Here is a 19844-nt window from a genome sequence, read left to right as displayed (position 1 = left end):
CATTTGTCATAGTTTTGCTGCTTTTCTGTGAATTTTTCCTCATATTTTGTCTATTTTTTTTAAATTTGTCATATTATTTTACCACATTTGTCGTGTTTTATTCAAAGTTTTGTCATTTGTCTTTATTTTTTTTGTCATATTTTTTAATTTTAGTAATAGTTATTCATATTTTCCCACAGTTTTGTTATATTTTTGTCAATATTACTTTAGTTTTATAACACTTGTCATATTTTTGTTTATTCATTTCATGCTTTTTTAAATTTTGTTAAATTTTTGTCAGTAATTTTTCATCAAATTTTTTATCCCTTTCACTCATTTCTTATATTGTGGATGGACCATACGATTTTCAGTTCTTTATTGCATTTTGAATTAAGCGGGAACCGCCATCTTTTATTTCAAAATGGCGTCGGACAGCCAAATTCGACTTCTACTTATTGAGTACTTTAATTCAATACCCATATTGTGGGAGTTTCGTGTGCTTTTCAGTCACTTCCAGCATTTTAAAGTTGAGTGGAAGGGGCCATATTGGATTTCAAAATGGCGTCGGATAACAAATTCCAACTTCTATCCGTTCAGCCTCTTCACCCTATACACATATTGTGGGGCTTTCATGCCACCGGTCGTTTATTGCCAGTTATAATTTGTTTCAATTGAAAAAGAATGAAACCGCGTTTTTTTTTCGAAAAGCCGCGCTTAAAAACCGCGCATTTTTCATTACCAACACAGAAACGGCAATGATAATTAAATAAATAAACTTTTGAAAAAGATTTTTTTGATAAATCATTTTACGATAAAAAATATCCGAGAAAATATTTTCAGTGTATGTCCGGATGAACAGGATGAATTCGCGCGATCCAGCCGGGTCTTCGCACGAAAATTCGCTTGCACTGTGGCCGGTCGATGTTTTTTTCAACGTGTTTCAATGAGAAGCGGTTTTTCGCGCGAATTGGAAATTCGCTTCGCACTTCGCACCGCGCTCACTGTGAATTCGACCTAAATCTGGAAGGTTGACATCACTGGTTGGACTGTCAATCGAAAACGATTCGAAACGTTTATGTTTTTTTCTCATCGGTTCGGTCGGCAGGTACGTGCGTGCGCGGCTGAAATCCTTTTTGGAACCGGAGCGGAGGAAATTGTCGACAGTGTAGTATTTTTTTGAGATAGCTTCCCTAAACTTGCTAAACCGTATTTTTTTACTTTGAAACTTCGCGTCTATAATCTCCAAATAACTGAATGATTTGTTTTCATAACAAAAACAATGTGCTTGCCGAAAACTCGCTAGTGTACCGAAAGTTCCAGGTTTTCACGATTTCTTTTAATAAATTCCGATTTAAAGTTGGAAAAATGTATCGTATACTAGCATTAAGGAACTTGTCCAGGAATCAGAACAATCTATTGATTGGTAAAGGTACAATTAACCGGTGTTAGTACAAAGAAAATCAAGTGCAGAATTATTCCTATTTATGTAACAGAGTTAGTGGATTCAGAACGTGTTTTAGGCTGCTTCCAGGAACTGGATTTAATCAGTGCAAAGAAGACATCACAAAGCGAGTTCATTCAACAACACCTACTGCAGAAATTTTGGATCCTGTGCTCAAGAAAAAACGAAAGAAATCATCCAAGAAATTTACAGAGCTTTTGAATGGTAAAAAATTCCTACATTTTTAAAATTTTATTTTCGCAATGCTAATTACACTTCTATATTATACCTCTCAATAGTCACTGATACATCGACAAAGGAAATAAAAACAACGATTAGAAAACTGAAAGCACAGAAGCTGGCAAACTTTATTTATCATCAAATTTCTCCAGTACTATTTCTTCGATGAATGCCGATGAGATTGTACCTGACGAAGAAGGTGTCGCTGTCAGTTGTTCCGACAAAATTATGTCTGGCATTCCAACAAACCTTCCGTCGAACTGGAATCTGGAAGAGACCCCGGTTATTTATATAGGGTAAGACATGAAAGAGATTGAACTTTCTCAGGAAACGTTGGCGGAAATTCTGCTTGGCCTTTTCAGAGAACTAGATCCAGGATTCATACCGAGATACACCGTTCCAGTTATTCACTACGACAATCATCTACTGAATGATTTGAACGAGCACGTATTACCGATCGAACCAAAGAGTTTCGAGATCGACTTCGGGATCCCGCAACCAGGCTCGGAAATAATGAGCAGTAAGTTTGGATTTTCCCGAGATGAATAAGAGCAAATGACCAATGAACAGCTTGAACTGGAATTGAAGGGTCATCTCAAGGTTAAAGTTATTCAAAATATACCCGAACCTAGTGATAGCGTACAACTTTATGTAAGTATTATTTATCAGAAAATTCATTTACAGTCCTTTTGTTTATCATGCTGCAATGATATTATTAAATTGTTTTATTTGTATAGCGTCGAGAGATGGAAGAACTATGAAAAACCTGGATAAAACAAGCTTTGGTAGCATTCAATATGGATGTAAATACGCTGAAAGCCGTAACTGAATCCAAAGCTGGTCGGTCGATCAATTTGTTTCCGTATAAAAAGGCTCTTGACGTGACGCAATTCACAGAAATACTACTGGATGAAGCACAAATGTTGATCAAGGGTTCGGATACCTTCAGCTATGTAATTAGTCATCTTCATCGAGAGTTAGGCAAGAAAGTTGAGGCACGTTATCATGTAGAACAAAAACGATCGAATGGCGTGCTAGACAAAACCTGTGAGATTTATGGAATGTATTGCGACGCCTTATCCGAGGGTACGAATAGCGATAATCCAAGACAACTATGGCAACAGTTAGTTCACGAAAACCGACACAGTGGAGCCAGTATGGATATTCAAACTATTTCTTGGCCGAAAGCTGCCGTAATTGGCGTAGGTCGCTTTTTGTACAATATCTTGAAAATGACTTAAAAGTAAACGTAAACGCTGCCTCGAAAATCAATCGACAGATAAAAAATGTCCCTGCGTTCTATTCGTTGTGCCGCTATGAGGCTAAAATTGCTAAAAAACAAATTGAGCCCCATCCAGTGCTGGTCAAGCTGTTCCGTAAATCACAACAGGACACTCTGAAATTCGATGTCAACTTAGTTCCGATGTTGTGCCCTCCTCAGCCGTGGAGGACACCAGAGAATGGTGGGTAAAGGAAAAAAAAAGGATTGCCAATGTTAAAAAACAAGACATGTACCCAACTTTAGATTCATTGAACCAATTAGGCAGTATTCCGTGGAGAATAAACTAAGGAATGTTAAATGTAGAGCTGAAAGTTTTCAATGATGGTGGTAATGCTAAACTGGATGTTCCTGAGCCACCAAGTTCTCTATCACGGATAGAAGAGTTGAAACCACGGAACGAAATGTCTAATTATGACAAATTGGATATGTTGCGCAAGAAAATCTCCTACAAACGAAAGCAGGTTGATATGTACAGTTTGTCGTGCGATGCTCGTTATAGACTTTCGCTAGCCAATCATTTTCGCAAACGGGTATTCTGGCTTCCACAAAATATACATTTTCGAGGACGCGATTACCCTATTACCCCTGGCCCGATTTCTGATGGTTTTCCATGAAAAGAAACCGTTAGGCCCAGACGGATTTGACTGGCTGAAATTACATTGCATCAATTTGACGGACCTGAAGAAAAGAGATTCTGTCGCTGATCGCCTTAAATACGCAAATGAAATTATGGATGATATTTTGGACTCAGCACATCTACCACTGTCGGGAAAAATGTGGTGGAGCAAATCTGATGAACCATGGCAAACACTTGCCTGTTGCATGGAAATTGCCAAAGTTCACCGATGTCCTGATCCTTCTAAATTTCTGAGTAGTTTTCCCATTCATCAAGATGGTTCATGTAATGGACTTCAGCATTATGCAGCTCTTGGTCGTGACAAACTTGGCGCTATTAGCGTGAATCTCGCTCCCGCTGAAAAGCCACAAGACGTTTATAGCGCTGTTGCTGCACTGGTGTGAGAAAGTAGAGCCAAACATGCCGAAAACAATTTAAAAGTAGCGAAAATTTTGGAAGGATTTATTCAACGCAAAGTTATCAAACAAACTGTTATTACGACAGTCTACGGAGTGACCAGATATGGAGCTCGCAAACCAATCGCTCGTCAATTAGAATACATTGTATATTGTATTTCATATATATATTTTTTATTATCACAAAAAAACTTATTAAAATTATATACAAAAATTATTTTGTTGTTTTTTTTTGAAATTTTAATCCGAACAAAAATTGACATCAGGGCAGAAAAACAACAATAACAACAGGGCAAAGCGTTCGGATTTTTTGTCCGATTTCGATCGGAAAACCGTCAAATTTTGATGGGAAAACCATCTGATTTTGGTAGGAAATCTAACCGATTTCCGTCTTGAAACGACCCGGTTGTTTTGACAGCTCACTCGTAAAAACTTATCGTCGTCAGGAAAGTTGTTTCACCAGGGCACTGAATTCGTCGGAAATCGGTTGGAATTCTCGTCAGAATTCTAACCGATTCTCGGGTTGAACGGTTCGAAATCCTACCGATTTTGGGCCGATTTTTCGATCCGGGAACTGCTGTCATCGTGCTCATTTATTGCTCGAGAGGCAACCTAGGTTCGCTCGAAATACGGACGGAGTCGCCCTGAGAAGAAAGTCAGTTTTGCGAGAAGTTCACCAATACTCTCAACGTTGTTGTCAAAACATTAAACAGCTGTTTTTGGCTGAAAGCAAAACAGTTGAAATAATGAACGGGAAAATGATGATTGTCGCGATTTTGAACCTCTCAGCCAAGCAAAATCGTACTATCTGCTGTCCAGTGCAATCCGGACACGAAAAAAGGCAATCCGGATGTGAAGAACCGAATGAAGAAATCTAGAAGGGAGAACAAAATGACAGCTGCATGTAAACATTGCGCTCGTTCTCACGCACACCTACGTATGGAATAACTCGAAACCCGAAAATCGTTTTTTTATTCTGACGGTTCTAGAGCCAAATCCGATATAAAAAAAAATACGCCCTAAGTTCGACAGCCGAACTCGAATTTATCCTTTTTTTTTCGAGGGTAGCTTATTTTCAGGGAATTGAAGGATGATTTAAATTTGTTGTACCCGGATGTTGCTGTTCCGGTACATTGCATTGCAATTACAGAGCTGTGGAAAGTTTTGACATTCCCGGTCAAAGAAAACTTCCGGATGTTACTTCCCACGGGAAGTAAACAACATCCGGAAGTTTCCGGACATTCCAAGCCGCTCACCATATGATGTCAATGACGGACAGAATTTTATGCTGACACGGTGAACATGCATTTCATTATGAAGTTCCTTCATAGTCTTCCGGTAATTGTTCCGGAACGACAAAATTTTGCGACGTGTTCGTTGGTTGCTGTTCCGGTTCGGACTGAACTCGGAAAAAGTGTTTTCAGTCCAACAAAGAGAGTTCAATTTTTAGTTCATAAGGTCGAACTCAGCTTTGATCCCTCGCCGAAGGAAAAAAAGGGATCAATTTTGAGTTCGCAGTTCGAACTCCGTTTTGAGCAAGGAGGAAAAATGGTACTTAACTTTAAGTTCATAGAATCGAACTATGTTTTGAACCTCGGTCATACTTAATTTTGAGTTAAAAAAAAGAGCGTGAAGGAGAAAAAAGGGAGCATAATTTAAAGTTCATAAAATCGAACTGATTTGAACCTCGGTCAAACTTAAATTTTGAGTTAAAAAAAGGAGTGTACCCGCTACTAACCAGGCATGACAGGTGGCTTTGACAAAAATCAGGACACCGCGATGGAAAAAACAGGATTCTTCAGGGCACCGCTAAATTGGAAATAACATGCAGCTGTGCTTAGATTGCATATAAATAAAGGCGAAATACAGGTACTGAAGACGCCTCAAATTATGCAAGTGGCTGTCAAACATCATTTAAATGCAGGGTTGCTAGCAAACCGGGAATACCGGGAAAAACTTTGGAATTTCATCGTGTCACCGGGAGACCGGGAATAAACCGGGAACTTCGGCGCCTCACCGGAAAAATGGTCATGTTTAAAAATTTTTGAAAACCTAATCGCGCGCAACGGACGTGTTTTTTACCACCCGAAAGTTCGTTCGTTCTCGGTCTTTGCTCCGCCATCGCTGGTCGATTGATGATCGAAATTGTTTGATGCTCACCCGAAATTCACTCTGGATGTGAAGAACGCCTTCAACAGTGTCAGTTGGACAGCGATTGCGTCATCGCTCATCCAAATGAGGAACCCGGAATATCTGTATAGGCTTGTGGAAAGTTACTTCCAATATCGCCAACTGCAGTATATGACCGGTAAGGGTTTGCGAACACAAGAGGTTTCGGCGGGTGTTCCACAGGGGTCAATACTCGGCCCGGTTCTATAGAACATCACTCACGACGAACTGCTACGTACGAGCCTCCAATCGGGAGCCGAACTCGTAGGATTAGCGGATGATGTAGAATTCGCGGGCCATAAATCCTAGGGTTGCCAGCCAAGGGGGATAAAGAAGACAGGACAACGGTCGCAATAGACTGACCCCATCGACGTGAGGCTGTCGAGTAGAGTGCGTCCGACCCCACGGTTTGAAGATACAAAGATATGGCAACATCTTCTGCGTAGCGGATGCCGTGGGTGCGCCGCGTTCGTGCGTAGGATGCTCTACCTTCGGGGAGTATCTGAGTTGGGCGGTTCCAACGACAGGAGCTTAGGAGATAAGACTTTACCTTCTTCGCAGTGGAAATCGGGTTATTCCACGATCGGAGAATACCCACGGGTAGAGTGGCTCTCGACGCCGGGTGATCCATTCGAGTCGGAGTAGGATGACGTCTTCGTCGGGAATCATCCGAGTCGTTGCGTTAAGTCCCGCGCGTGTACCGTGACAGGCGCGAGTCTAGGATAAGCTGCTCTCGATCTGGCACACGACGGGCAAGGTGGCGAATCTCGAATCCTGGAGGTAAGAGGTCAGGCTTCTAGTCGTTAGAGGAGAGGTCAGGCCTGGAACCTCCAGGCGGAGAGGTTTGTGTTGTCAACCCCGAGTCTTTATGATAAGGGGTCGGGTCTCGAGTCGTAAGAGGAGGGACCAGGCTCTTGATACAGAGCCTGGAGGGGTAGAAGTGGTCACCTCGAGTCGTTACGAGGAGGGGTCGGATCTTAAGTCGTTAGATGAGAGATCGGGCCTTGGATTGTGCAGAGGAGAGGTAAACCTCGATGTCGTAAATCCAGGATGTTCCGCCTTCTCTAGGCTGATGATGTTCGCACTTTAAAATCCGAATTAAGAATGACCTTTCCGTACGAGCGCTGTTATTTTTAAAGGAAATTTGTCCGCGCATTCAGCTGAAAATGTTCTTTAATCTAAGTAGTCCGTGATTTCCGATTATCTCATTTTCTCTGTCCGTCAGATGGTCCCAGATCAGAATCAGAATCCATGAACTTTGCTCTTTTTACTGCCTAATCTGTATCCTACAATACTTCCCTTCTGTACTCTTATAACAATTTTCATTTTGGTATCAAAATTTGACAGAGCCATAAACTCCCAGCAATAAATATTTTGTTTTCTTTATTTCTTGAAAACCAAATCTTCAGATAACTTTGAGCATTCAAAATTAAGGTCTCCGTATGTACTTTTTTTATTCAGGTGATAACTCTTTTTTTCCCATTTGGCGCATCCGGCCTTTTCAAAATTCCTTGCCAATTTCTTCATATATTTTTTCAATAAACTTCTACTCTTTTTAACAGAACTTTACTTCCAGTGGTTCGTTAACTTTTGGAAAATATATGAACTCTTTTTTCTGCTTCTTTGAGTTTCTGCTTTTTCAATCAGAACTCTATTTTTTTAGTCTTCTGTTTATCCATTCAAAACATCCCATATCATTTATTAGATTTCCGCAAGTTTCTGCCTTCTCTATCAGAACTTTCATTTCAATCGTCTATCTAATTCTAATCATTTGTTTTTCTTAGTTTCTGCCTTTTCCATCAGAACTCTTTTTTTTTCAGTCGATCGTCTTCCAATCGAAGATATTTATCTTTGCTCTGCTTTCGAGTGTCTGCCTTCTCCATCAGAACCCTTTTTTTATCAAATTACTTCGTCTTTCCTACCGAAGTAATAATGTTGTTCTATCAGGAGAAACAATACAAACCGAGTGAATTTCGTCTTTTCTGTCGAAATTTTCCATATTTACACATTGCAGTTTCATACTGAGAGCAAGTTCACTGGTGTTGGGAAAAAGTGGTAGAAATTTTGTCACTTTTTGTACACATTTTGAAAATTTTGCCATGCAAAAACATTTTCAAGATCTTTGGCCTTCAAGTTTTTCTACAACACGTGTTGTATTTTCGCATGCTTTGATGCAAAAATAGCAATATTTCTATCACATACGGCTGAAATAGAAACAGTGTTGTAAAAAAAATACAACGCCCAAAGATCTTGAAAACATTTTTACATGGTAAAATTTTCAAAATGTCAAAATTTCTAACACTTTTTCCCAACACCAGTGAGCTTGCTCTGAATGGTCTATTCAAACTGAAAAGTTCAAAACAAAACTCAGTGCTTAAAAAAACAATTTCCTTCAGTGTTCTGTTGAAACGTGGATTTCCAGCATATCGACTACTCAAAGTCAATGAGTTTGATATCCTTCAGAAGCAAGGTCCGTAAATCCAGGATGTTGCGTCTTCTCTAGGCTGATGATGTTCGCCCTTTAAAACCAGAATTAAGAATGACCTTTCCTTTTTTTTTACATTAAATAAGTTTTATTTCACCTTTAATTTTTGAACAAAGCAAATGTTTAACAATTCAAGTGTTCTGCGAAGCAACTCATCTTTGAAATTTTTTTTTATTTATATACATTTAGATATGATTCTGCGAAAGCAATATGATGTAGGCAGTGAGTTATCATTATATTTTTTTTTAATTATTTAAATATAACTACCTACTTAACCTAATTAATTAATTCACCTAAGGATTCCAGTTCTCGGATGATAGCATGTTCAGAGGCAAGGCACCTCTCTCCAAAACTTACGTTGTAATTTTGAAATTTCGTCTGAAGGGTATCCAGGCAAGCCCTTTCGTGAACCTCGACTGTTCTCGTCCAGGGAGGTAGATTTAGGATCATCTTTAAGATCTTGTTTTGGATGCGTTGGAGTCGTAACCTATGGGTCTGAGCACAACTGGCACAGCATACTCAATAGTAGGGTAGATGATTTGCTTATATACAGCCATTTTGTTCTCCAGACTCAGTTTGGATGTTTTGCACATCAACGGGTACAGGGATCGGATTAATAAATTACATGTGGAGATGGTTTTATCAACGTGTGCTCTGAATATCAGATGACTGTCCAAGGTGAGGCCCAAGTAAACTACTTCATTTGACCAATCGATAGTGGAGAGACCGAATCGTATTTTGACGTTGTCAGCTGGTATGAGTTTTTGGATCTCGAATGCGGAAATATGATGGTTTGAGTCTTAGCAGCATTTATGACAATTTTTCAACTTTTATAGTATTCTGTCAGAGTGTCAAGGCCTTCTTAGAAACTTTTTGTCAGAGTGCGGATGATTCGACCTTTGTCCATTATAGCCGTATCGTCCGCGAATTGAGACAACACGCCACCACCAGGTAGCGATGGGATGTCAGCGGTGTATATATTATACAGAATAGGTCTCAAAATGCTTCCTTGAGGGACACCAGCCACAATATTGTATTTCTCTGAACAGGCCCCATGAAGGGACACTCTGAATGCTCGACCAGAGAGATAACTTTTGGTTATCTTAATGAGATAGTCAGGGAAATTGTATCGCTTCATTTTTAAGATCAACCCTTCATGCCACACATTGTCAAAGGCTTTTTCGATGTCCAAAAGTGCCATTGCTGTTGTTTTAGAAACTGACTTGTTGTGCCGGATGTTGTAATAGACTCGGGCGAGCTGATGAATTGTTGACCTACCCCTACGATGACCTTTCCTTACGAGCGCTGTTCTTTTTAAAGGAAATTTGTCAGCGCATTTCGCTGAAAATGTGCTTTAATCTAAGTAGTCCGTGATTTCCGATTATCTCATTTTCTCTGTCCGTCAGATGGTCCCAGATCAGAATCAGAATCCATGAACTTTGCTCTTTTTACTGCCTAATCTGTGTCCTACACTCGAGTCGATGCGAGGAGGGGTCGGATCTCGAGTCGTTAGAGGAGAGATCAGGCCTTATGTCGCGAAGAGGACAGGTTTGTGTGGGAATCTTGAGTCTTTGCGAGGAGATGTCGATTCTCAAGCCGTTAGAGGAGAGTTCAGGCGCCGAGTCGTGAGGATGAGAGGTTTTGCTGAAAGTGGTCTCGGTAATGAGTATTGCCTTGGAGCGCATTAGCGCGAATAGACCTCTCACTATTGAAGCATAGTGTACTAAAAAGTTCGAGGTGGGAACCAGGTCTGCGGCCCCAGGTGTAGTTTAGGGAGTAGGGGGTATACACGGAGTATATCATGAGTATTCCCATTGTACCCATGGACCCAGAGTAGCAAACTGGGGGGACGCGATAACTCGCCGTGCCTTGGAATACAATCCGTAAACCGGGATTTACCACCTGTGGTTACCAACTAAAAAAAAATGGCCTCATACCACTACTCCAAGGACGTGCTGAAGTGGTATGCGGACAAAAATGTGCCGAAAATGTTCAACCCTCCTAACACTCCGGAGCTCCGCCCCATCGAGAAGTACTGGACGATTATGAAGCAGCAGCTTTTTAAACGACCTAAGCTAGTGAAGACAGTCGAGGAACTGAAGAAAGTATGAGTTTACAAGCAAAAAATGTTGATTTACAGGTTGTGCAGAATCTTATGGCCGGGGTTAAGGCCAAGGTTCGGGCATTTTCGTATGGACTGTAAATAAAATACGAGTAAAATGGTAAAATGAAGTTTAATAGTTATTTTTCAATCCCTGAAAAATTGATGAAATTCAGATGAAATTTCATTGTGGACATCCTTTATTACAACATTTTCTTTATAAATTTTCCAGAAAAGGAACAGCTCCTAGTTATGGAGAGTAATGTTTTACCAGATTCAGAGAATAAACCAGTTTACTCAAAGCGAATACGTTATTTGCGGATATGAGATTTCTTTGCAATATAAAGAAAAATAAATACATGACACAATTGATAAAATTTTATTACAATCTTGGATTTCTTATTAACTAATTTTCACTTATACAAACATTCATAAATCGATGATTTGAATTCAATACTATACGTTACAAATGGTAGGTTTTCTAAATGCCTTATATAAAAAGAATCCTAAAAGAGTTTCTTGCTAATAAGTTAAAACTTAGAGTAGAATGGAAGGCTTCAAATGTAATCTTTGCATGCTTCTTTTTTTTTCAAATTTTGCTGGCTCTATGAGGATATCTATTCATTCACGCGTCGTTAAACAGTCTTCTTTAAAAACTATAATCATGATCCATTAATTCACAGAATACTACTATCCGCTAGGATTTGACCTTTTAATCAAAATTTGCTCCATACGAAGCCATTTTCTTGATCCCTTACGTACTATTGGTGTCTAGCTAAAATTGTTTTGTCCTAGTTAAAAATAATCTGCCTGAAAGAGTCTCTCGTCTCGTCGAGCCTTCAACTCCGCCGCGTGATTTTTTGTTGTATTGCTAATTAGTTGGGAATTATAACCGACTTTGCGTTTTACGATTTAATATCACAAGAAATTCATCACGTAAACGTATGCACATGCGGGTTAGTTTTTTTGTTTCTTTTATGTGTAAGTTTATGCTCGCGTCCGTTGATGCATTTGTGAGAATTGGCTGCCAGTTTTGAACCGGCCTGATGAAGAAAACCTTATAGAGAAACCTAATTCGGCTACCAGTTGGAAATTTCACGAGTTCGCTCCAGAGGAGGTTTTCTGCTGCGATTAAAGGGAAGGAAAACAGTGTTACTCACTTTGAGTCGATAGTTATCACAAAAAAAATAGTTTTGGAATTTCTTTCTGTCTTTTGAGTTGATAGATAGATAATTACGGTAGCATTCTGGAGAGTGCAACTTTGTGCAATGACTGGGACATGGCCGCTGCTGATGCTATGCTAGAGTTAGAGTCTTGTGATATGGTTCGCTGGATTCCATGCGGTGGAGTCTGCTGAGCCCGTCGGAATGGATAGCGCCAGGGTGACTTCGGGGCATCATGCTGGAAGCCTCGATTTTCCACGCCCGCCTTGTCATTGGATTGGTCTCGCGTTTTCGATGATAAGCGTCTGTTGTTAAGGAAAAAAAACTTCAATTATTCTGTTCTGCTGATCTTCGAATTGTGCATGTTGCGATACCGTAAGATTCTGGATCCCAAGCCCGGAGGATCCTCCAGACCTTTGCTGTTGCGTTTGCGATATCTGACATCGTGAGATTCTTCCAATATCACGTGTCTGTCGTAAGGAGTGTCGTAGTATACCTGAAGCATTTGAAAACGATTTAAAAAACTATCCTTCTAGTTTTAGCAAGAAGCCCTTCTCAAGTTGTTACCTCTAAAATCGTCGAGAAGCGATGTGGCCATACCAGGTCGATTATCGAAATCATCAATCCCACCGACAAACATAGGATACCTACGGAAAGAAATTGCGTTTGTCTCTTGCATACATACCATTTTTTTCCAGCAAGTGGTATTTTGCCGAGGTTTAATTTTTTTCAAATGTTCGATAGTTACCAAGAAGATGCTTTGAAGAGGAGAATAGAAACTGGACATGACGAAACGAAAAACATCTCAGACAATAAAATAACAGAAAGCTAATGTTAGATTTTATTCCAATACCAATAACAAACAACCCATGAAAAGAAATACGCATCTTCATTTTAAATTTGAACTTGAAATTTAAATTTGACTGAATATGTATCTGAATGCTGAGTCTTATTCCAAAATCAATTTCGATTCTAATTTGGATTCTCATTTGGATTCAGAATCCAAATCCTGAATCTGAATTTGGATCTTAATTAATTTTTTGCCAGAGGCTTTTCTCTAGTTAGATCTTTTATCCCAAATCCTTTATTTTAAAACTGAATCTAAATTCAGAACCAGTATTCTTAATCTTAATTTTAATCATGAACTCTAAAGCTATTCTAAATTCTTAATCGGATTTTCGAATCCGAACTTCAATTTTTTTTTCTGAATCTTAATTCAGTTTACCTCTGAATCTAAATTGTGATTCCTCAACATCATCCAATACGATGAAAATGCCCATAAAAAGAACAAAAAGTGATTTTTCAATCAAAATATCAGTACTTGCTTGTTAATCGGAAAACGTCCCATTACCAAGGGTGTCTTAACGAAAACATTATTTTGATGAAAAATTTTGGCTCAAAACTATATTTTTTATCACAATAATTATTTATTATGAAAGGCTGAACCAAAAGAAGTCGAATGAGTTTAAAGAGCTTCAAACATTTAATAACAAAAGTAGTAAAACAACAGTATTGCCTGATAACATAGATGAGTACGAAAAAAACCATCGATAAATGAACTAAAAAGTGTCCAATGAGTTAAATATAAATAAATGAATTTTTGGAATAATTTCAATTATACTTCTGATTTTTTTTTAGCAAAACTGGCCTTGTACTAAGTCCCCAAAAAACGACCGATTATCATTGATCTTGTTCTGTATTTAAACCGTGAATTTCAGAATCTTAAATCTGAATTCTGAATCTTAAATTTATATTCTCAATACGATGTTGGAATATGAATTTAAAATTTAAATTCCATAAGAAGAATATCGATGGTCATCATACACACATAATATTATTATGAAGTTGTCTTCATATGTTTTCCCAAAAGGTCGAAATTTCAAAATAAAAATTCAAAAAATGTTTAACAATTAGTGTAAAATGTATATAAAAATAAACTTTCCTTTGGTGAAAATGTCCAGAAAATAGATTGAACAAAGTTTCAGACGCCACGCGAGCTTACGAACGGAGATATAGTTTCTTTTAACCCCTAATTCCCCTATATTTCGTAAACAATTCAGAAAAAAACTTATTTGGACTTAAAAATTGTGAAAAAGAATTGAAGCTTAGTTCTTTTAGAAATGGGACACTTTCTTTCGCTAATAACTCGTTTACTAGTAATTCGACATTCAAAATTTTGACAGCATTTTGTTGCCTGTAAAAAGTATTATCCTATCTATTTTTTTCAAAATTTAAATTTTACGCGTTTTTGGGCTATTTACGATGCAAGAGAAAAAGGAAAAAATAAGTTTGCACAGTTTCATTTAAAATCCATCATTATCAAATTGATAGCTAACAAAACTGTTGATAAATCGAAGAATTACTGTGTGTGAGTGATGGAAAAGTATGCAAATACTGTTAAAAATGTCCACAAAGTTCAAATCAAGCATTGGAGTGAAGCATATGATCGGCAACTACGGCTAATTGTCATCAGGAAAGTCAAGTCTCATTCCAGCATTTTTAATTTTCAATAAGTGAAAAACTAAGGGTAGATCGCTGAAATTTCCAATTTTTTTTTCTCCGATAAGCTGAAAGTGTTGCCCGGTTATGAAGCATTCAAATCTAACCTCAAACAACAAATTTTTACTAGTTCCACAGCTCGTAAGCTGTATAGCCGGTTCCGAGGCTATGGGACAGATGATTTCTGATGAACGACAAAACTTATTAAATATCCTATTTTAAACAAATTCCAGTTTTTGAATCCTATACTTTGGCTGCTCCCGAGTAAATTAAAGTATGTATTTGTTGGTTATTTTGTATAAAATATAATGATTTGCCCAAATTTTGCTGCTCCTGTGAAAAAAAAACAACAATTTTCAAAACGAAAACTATGGGTTTCGCTGTTTTCAAAAGCCCAAGAAGAGCGATCTTTCATGTACCCTTCGCAACCTACGATCTATACTAACCGATTATACTTTAAGTTCAATCTCCTGATGGTTTTACTTCGTTATTGCCAGATTTTGCCAGCAGAAATTCCATTAAAAACGCTCAAAAAGTGGCTCAAAAACAATCAAATTTGTTAATTTCGAAACAGTCGTATCCACTAAATTGCCCTCAGTTTCTTTGAAAAGAGAAGTATTGGTCCGAAAAGTAGCAGAAATTGCAGGAGGAGGATGTAGCCACCTAAAATACATTCTAGACGAAGTATTAGTTTGAAAAACTGATCATTATCATGACTGAAAAAAGTGTGCGCTGGCCGATGAGAGGTACCAAGGATAAAGTAGAATTTATTCTTACAAAAAACGATAAATATTTTTTTTTCAAATTTTTTCATGAATTATCATAAGATATCCTTCATTTCCTTCATAGAAAGTATTTAGAACAAACGAAAGGTTTTTTAGATACACGCATTCGTAACTGTCCCATTTCTAAAAGAACTAAGCTTTATTTTGTGTGATTTTTCGCGGAATCGAATGAAATATGTTCGAGCTGACAGGGGAAAACGATGTAAAAAGGTGATCAAAATTGTTTACGCCAAAAGGGAGCGTTCTAGACCCATAGTGTCTTCGGGACATTTAACCTACATTTAAAGCACTTTAAAATGAGCTTTTGAAAAAAATGATTCAATCACCTAGCAGTGAGATAGAAAAATTATTTTTTGTGATTTTCATTTTAGAGCAATTATGTATTTGGCAAGTTTTAAGATAGTAAAAAATGTAGCAATTTTGTTGAAGACGTCAACTTCTTAGAAACTTACCCAAAAAAGTTTGAAAGGTTCAAAATAAAAAAATATGTTTTATTCAAAATGTTCAGTTTTTTAACTATATCTTTTCAGGCCGAGCTTATTCAAGCAAAGTATATTTGAAAAAGTTTTGAGTCACCCAAAATCGAACAGTTTTGTCGAACAAACTTTATAAAAATATTCAGGCAACGTTGAGCTCTAAATCGAATATTCTGTTCAGATCCATGATGACCAAACAAATTTCGTTTGGCAATTTTCATGTACAACACGCCGCCACAATCGGAATTTTGAAATAAAGGACAAACTTGAAGCTTTTGGAAGAAACAGACAGTTTCAGGACGCAGCCATTTTCTATACAATTGAAGGAGACCTAAAGAATTGATTTGTATCAGTCCTTTTTGCAATTTTAAGTCTTAATCGAACATTCCGTTCAGATCCAATTTGACCAAAAAAATTTCGGATGGTAATTTTCATCTACAGGACGCAGCCACAATCGGAATTTTGAAATAATTGACAAATTTGACGCTTTTGGAAGGAGCAGACATTTTCAGGACGCAGCCATTTTCTATACAATTGAGGGAGAGCTACAGAATTGATTTGTATCAATTCTTTTGGCGACAATGAGCTCCAAATCGATTATTCCGAAACGAGTTAGATGGGAAAAACTAAGAAAAAATAGCCGTTTTCAAACACCTGTATCTTTCTAGTTCGGATGAGTTCGGTTCATTTTTTGGTTGCATCAGAATCAAGCACGTTTCACCGTTATAATAACATGGAGTTTACAACGTTAAACTGTTTATTTTTTAGCTTTATAAATGGTTGAAGTTATCAATTTCCAAGGATTTTAGAGGACAAATTTCAAGTTTATTCAAACTGAAATTTAGGTTGCAACCGTTTTTATTTTGTTGAAACTTTAGCCATATTATTCTCTCGCTCGCGTATGACGTTATTAAGCCTCCATTGACGAACCTTACAACCTATCTTTTCGCTTAAAATACAATATATTATACGAGTTTGTTTTTCGGTTAGCTAATTTTAAATGCAAAAAAGTTGTCCTCTAGATTCCATAAAAATAGCTAACTTAAATCATTTATAAGACTACAAAATAAACAAATAAATGTTGTAAACTCCATGTTATTATAACGCTGAAACGTGCTTGATTCTGATGCAACCAAAAAATGAACCGAACTCATCCGAACTAGAAAGATACAGGTGTTTGAAAACAGCTATTTTTTCTTAGTTTTTCCAATCTAACTCGTTTCAGTCTGAATATTTTTATAATGTGTGTTCGATAAAACTGTTCGATTTTGGGTGACTCCAACCCCCGTCAAGCATACTGAACGGGGCTACTGAACGGGCAGCACTGAAGACTGAACGCACTCAAGTTGATGACAGTTTTGAACAGGGAAAAAGAGCGAGAGAAAAAAAGCGGTTTATTCGGCGGGAAAGTCATAGGACGAAAATAAACAAAAACAAAACAACAATTGTTCAATTCAAAGCCAGTATAGTAGTTTGGTGATTCAAAGAAAACTATAGCTTAAGTTCACAACGGATATTTTTGAGTTCGAATACTTACCCTAAATTTACGCGCTAAGGCATTTGCAACTTTAGTACGGAAGGGTGCGAAGTGAAACTGCGCAGGAAAGTTGAACACAGGCTACAATACCACGCAACGAAGCGTTTTTCAATTAGGAATCGCCAGATTGAACCAAAATCGAATTGAGGAGAGAAATTGATTGAGAAAAGTTGGAAATTGTATCTCTAACCTAGGTTTATTAAAGGTGTAGGGCTAGCGGCGGAACATAGCTGGAATCGAGACGGAAATAAGCGATAGAAAGTTCACTAAACGTAAGCTTGAAAATTGTTCTATAGAATATTCATAAATTAATTTGTATTAAAATCGTAGGAATTAAAAACGTGTCCCGGTAGAGCATCGTACGAATAAAAGGGAACGTTACAAATTTGGAAATTGATATTATTGTCATCACAATCCGGAAGTATCAATTTTTACACTTTGCTCGAATAAACTTGGCTTGAAAAGATATACAAGTAAAAAAACAGAAAATTTTGAATAAAAAATATTTCTTTTAATTTGAACCTTTCTAACTTTTTTGGGTTAGCTTTTACGAAGTTCACGTCTTCGACAAAATTGCTACATTTTTTACAATCTTTAAACTTGCCAAATACATAATTGCTCTAAAATGAAAATGACAAAAAATAATTTTTCTATCTCACTGCTAGGTGATTGAATCATTTCAAACTTATTTTAAAGTGCTTTAAATGTAAGTTAATTGTCCCGAAGACACTATGGGTCTAAAACGCTCCCTTTTGGCGTAAACAATTTTGATCACCTTTTCACATCGTTTTCCCCTGTGTGCACCGCAAGCTTCGGAATATTGCGTTATGGCTGGTTTTACCCTTGGTTTCCCTACATTTTCCAATTAATTATGGAAAAAGTAAGTTCGGAATTTTGAACCAAATTAGACCTTTCTAGAGTGATTCTAGAGAAATAAAATGAAGACTATTGAGCCATCGCAAATTGAGTTATGTCTGTTTTACTCCCAATTTCCCATCATTTTTTGAATAGTTCCGAAAAAACTTGTTCGAACGGAAAAATTTAGAAGCAAATGAAACCTATCTTGTGTGATTTTTCCCTAGAAATCGAACGAAGTTATTGGCTCTTTTACCCTCAATTGCACTACATTTTTCAAATATTTTAGAAAAAGCATGTTCGTACTGTACGTAATTTCAAGTTGAATGAGATTAATCTGGTGTGTTTTTTTTTTCGAGGAATCAAATGAAGGCTATTTGAGTTGCCTCACGCTTCGAAAAATGGAGTATATGGCTTAACTATTTGAAAAATGTAGAGGAATTGAAGGTAAAACAGCCATAATTCGATTTTCCTATGCGTGCGGTATATCAAATAAACTTAACTCAATTCCTCGAAAAAACACACAGGAAGCGTCTCAAGCGTCAAATTTTCAAGTCCGAACTTACTTTTTTTATAATAAGGGGAGAGGTGGGCTATATGCGCATATTAAAGAAAGAACTCATTTTCTCCCATCATCCAATAGATAGGAGTCTGAAAACTATATGCACATGAGTGGACATCTATTTTATATACGTTAGAGAAATTTTTCCGTTTGAATCTCTTACAGTTTTTGTGGAAATAATTTTATATTAAAAGTAGTCAAAATAGCCGATTACCGAAACCGGCGGGCTAAATTGCGCATATTTATGTTTTCAGCTATATTTCATTATCACTTGCAATATTTTGATATTATTTAATTGAAAATGGCAGGAACGGATGTTAAGCATACGTCAAGGCTGAAATTTTGGCGAAATTTCAGTTTTACTAGTTCTGTTGCATGAAACATAGTAAGGTATGGCATATGGCCATATTTCATGGTGATAAGATTGTGATTTGAGCGTAGATTAAATGTTTCAACGATAAAAAGTAAAAAAAAATATAAGACTAACCTATTTTTTCTTGATATAGGCTTTTAACCTGCCTGATATGGGCATTCAGAACCTGTCTCTTATTCCAATATACGCACTAGACTGCCCCAAATGACCCGACTTTTGAAAAAGTTAAACGCTGCAGGCTAAAATTGATCCTGGGCTTAGTACAAGATCTCATGCCAAATTTGGGCCAGATCGGACCACGGGAAGGGGTCGCTCAATGAGCCTGAAGTTTGTATGGGCTTTTGAGACATTTTGTTCGAGAGGAACATAAAAAACCAGTTTTTCGTCGATAACTTTTGTCTCCTTCGACCGATTTCTTTCAAAAACGGATTTTCTTAAAGCCTAAATTGTGGGCTTGTGATATAGCTCAGTTGGCAAGTCTGTTGTCTTCTGAGCCGATGTCCGCTAGTTCGAGCCCAAGAGTAAACATCGAACGCAGTTGTATCGGATAAGTTTTTCAATAACGATCCGCCAACTGCAACGTTGATAAAAGTCGCGAATGCCATAAAGATGGTAAAACGACTATAATCGAAACAAAAAGCAAAATTAAAGCCTAAATTATGACAAACATTTCATCTGAAGATTGCATGTCAATTAGAGTCAAGATAAAAAAGTTATTAAGCTTCAAAAATTGGCTAACTTTTTTAAGGGTGATATTCATCACTGTTTTAATGAGGCGACTAAATGTCCGACCAGAACACTCAATGTGAAATGCATGCCGTTTCGTCAAATAAGGACTGATTTTAACGATTGTTGTTGCGCTCGA

At 37.5% G+C, this 19844-nt stretch overlaps 1 protein-coding gene and 1 pseudogene across 8 annotated transcripts in view; one reads left to right on the top strand and one right to left on the bottom strand.

The window, feature by feature from the left end:
* The first annotated feature begins 1040 nt into the window (after positions 1-1040).
* LOC129742392 (DNA-directed RNA polymerase, mitochondrial-like) lies at positions 1041-5969 on the top strand (annotated as a pseudogene).
* Positions 5970-11096: 5127 nt separating this feature from the next.
* LOC129740983 (dual oxidase maturation factor 1) overlaps positions 11097-19844 on the bottom strand; it is a 220635-nt gene continuing 211887 nt past the window's right edge. For 7 of the 8 annotated variants that reach the window (XM_055732654.1, XM_055732649.1, XM_055732653.1 and 4 more), the window contains 4 exons: positions 12460-12539; positions 12267-12388; positions 11967-12197; positions 11097-11854 (listed from right to left, as the gene is read on the bottom strand). In XM_055732654.1, the coding sequence (XP_055588629.1) occupies positions 11809-11854; positions 11967-12197; positions 12267-12388; positions 12460-12539 (479 nt within the window). In that variant the 3' untranslated portion in view covers positions 11097-11808. The remainder of the gene's footprint in view (positions 11855-11966; positions 12198-12266; positions 12389-12459; positions 12540-19844) is intronic. The other variant, XM_055732656.1, reaches the window with a different exon arrangement.

Source organism: Uranotaenia lowii, chromosome 2 (assembly GCF_029784155.1).
Source record: "Uranotaenia lowii strain MFRU-FL chromosome 2, ASM2978415v1, whole genome shotgun sequence".
Taxonomy (NCBI): domain Eukaryota; kingdom Metazoa; phylum Arthropoda; class Insecta; order Diptera; family Culicidae; genus Uranotaenia; species Uranotaenia lowii.
This window is presented reverse-complemented; position numbering and strand designations above follow the sequence as displayed.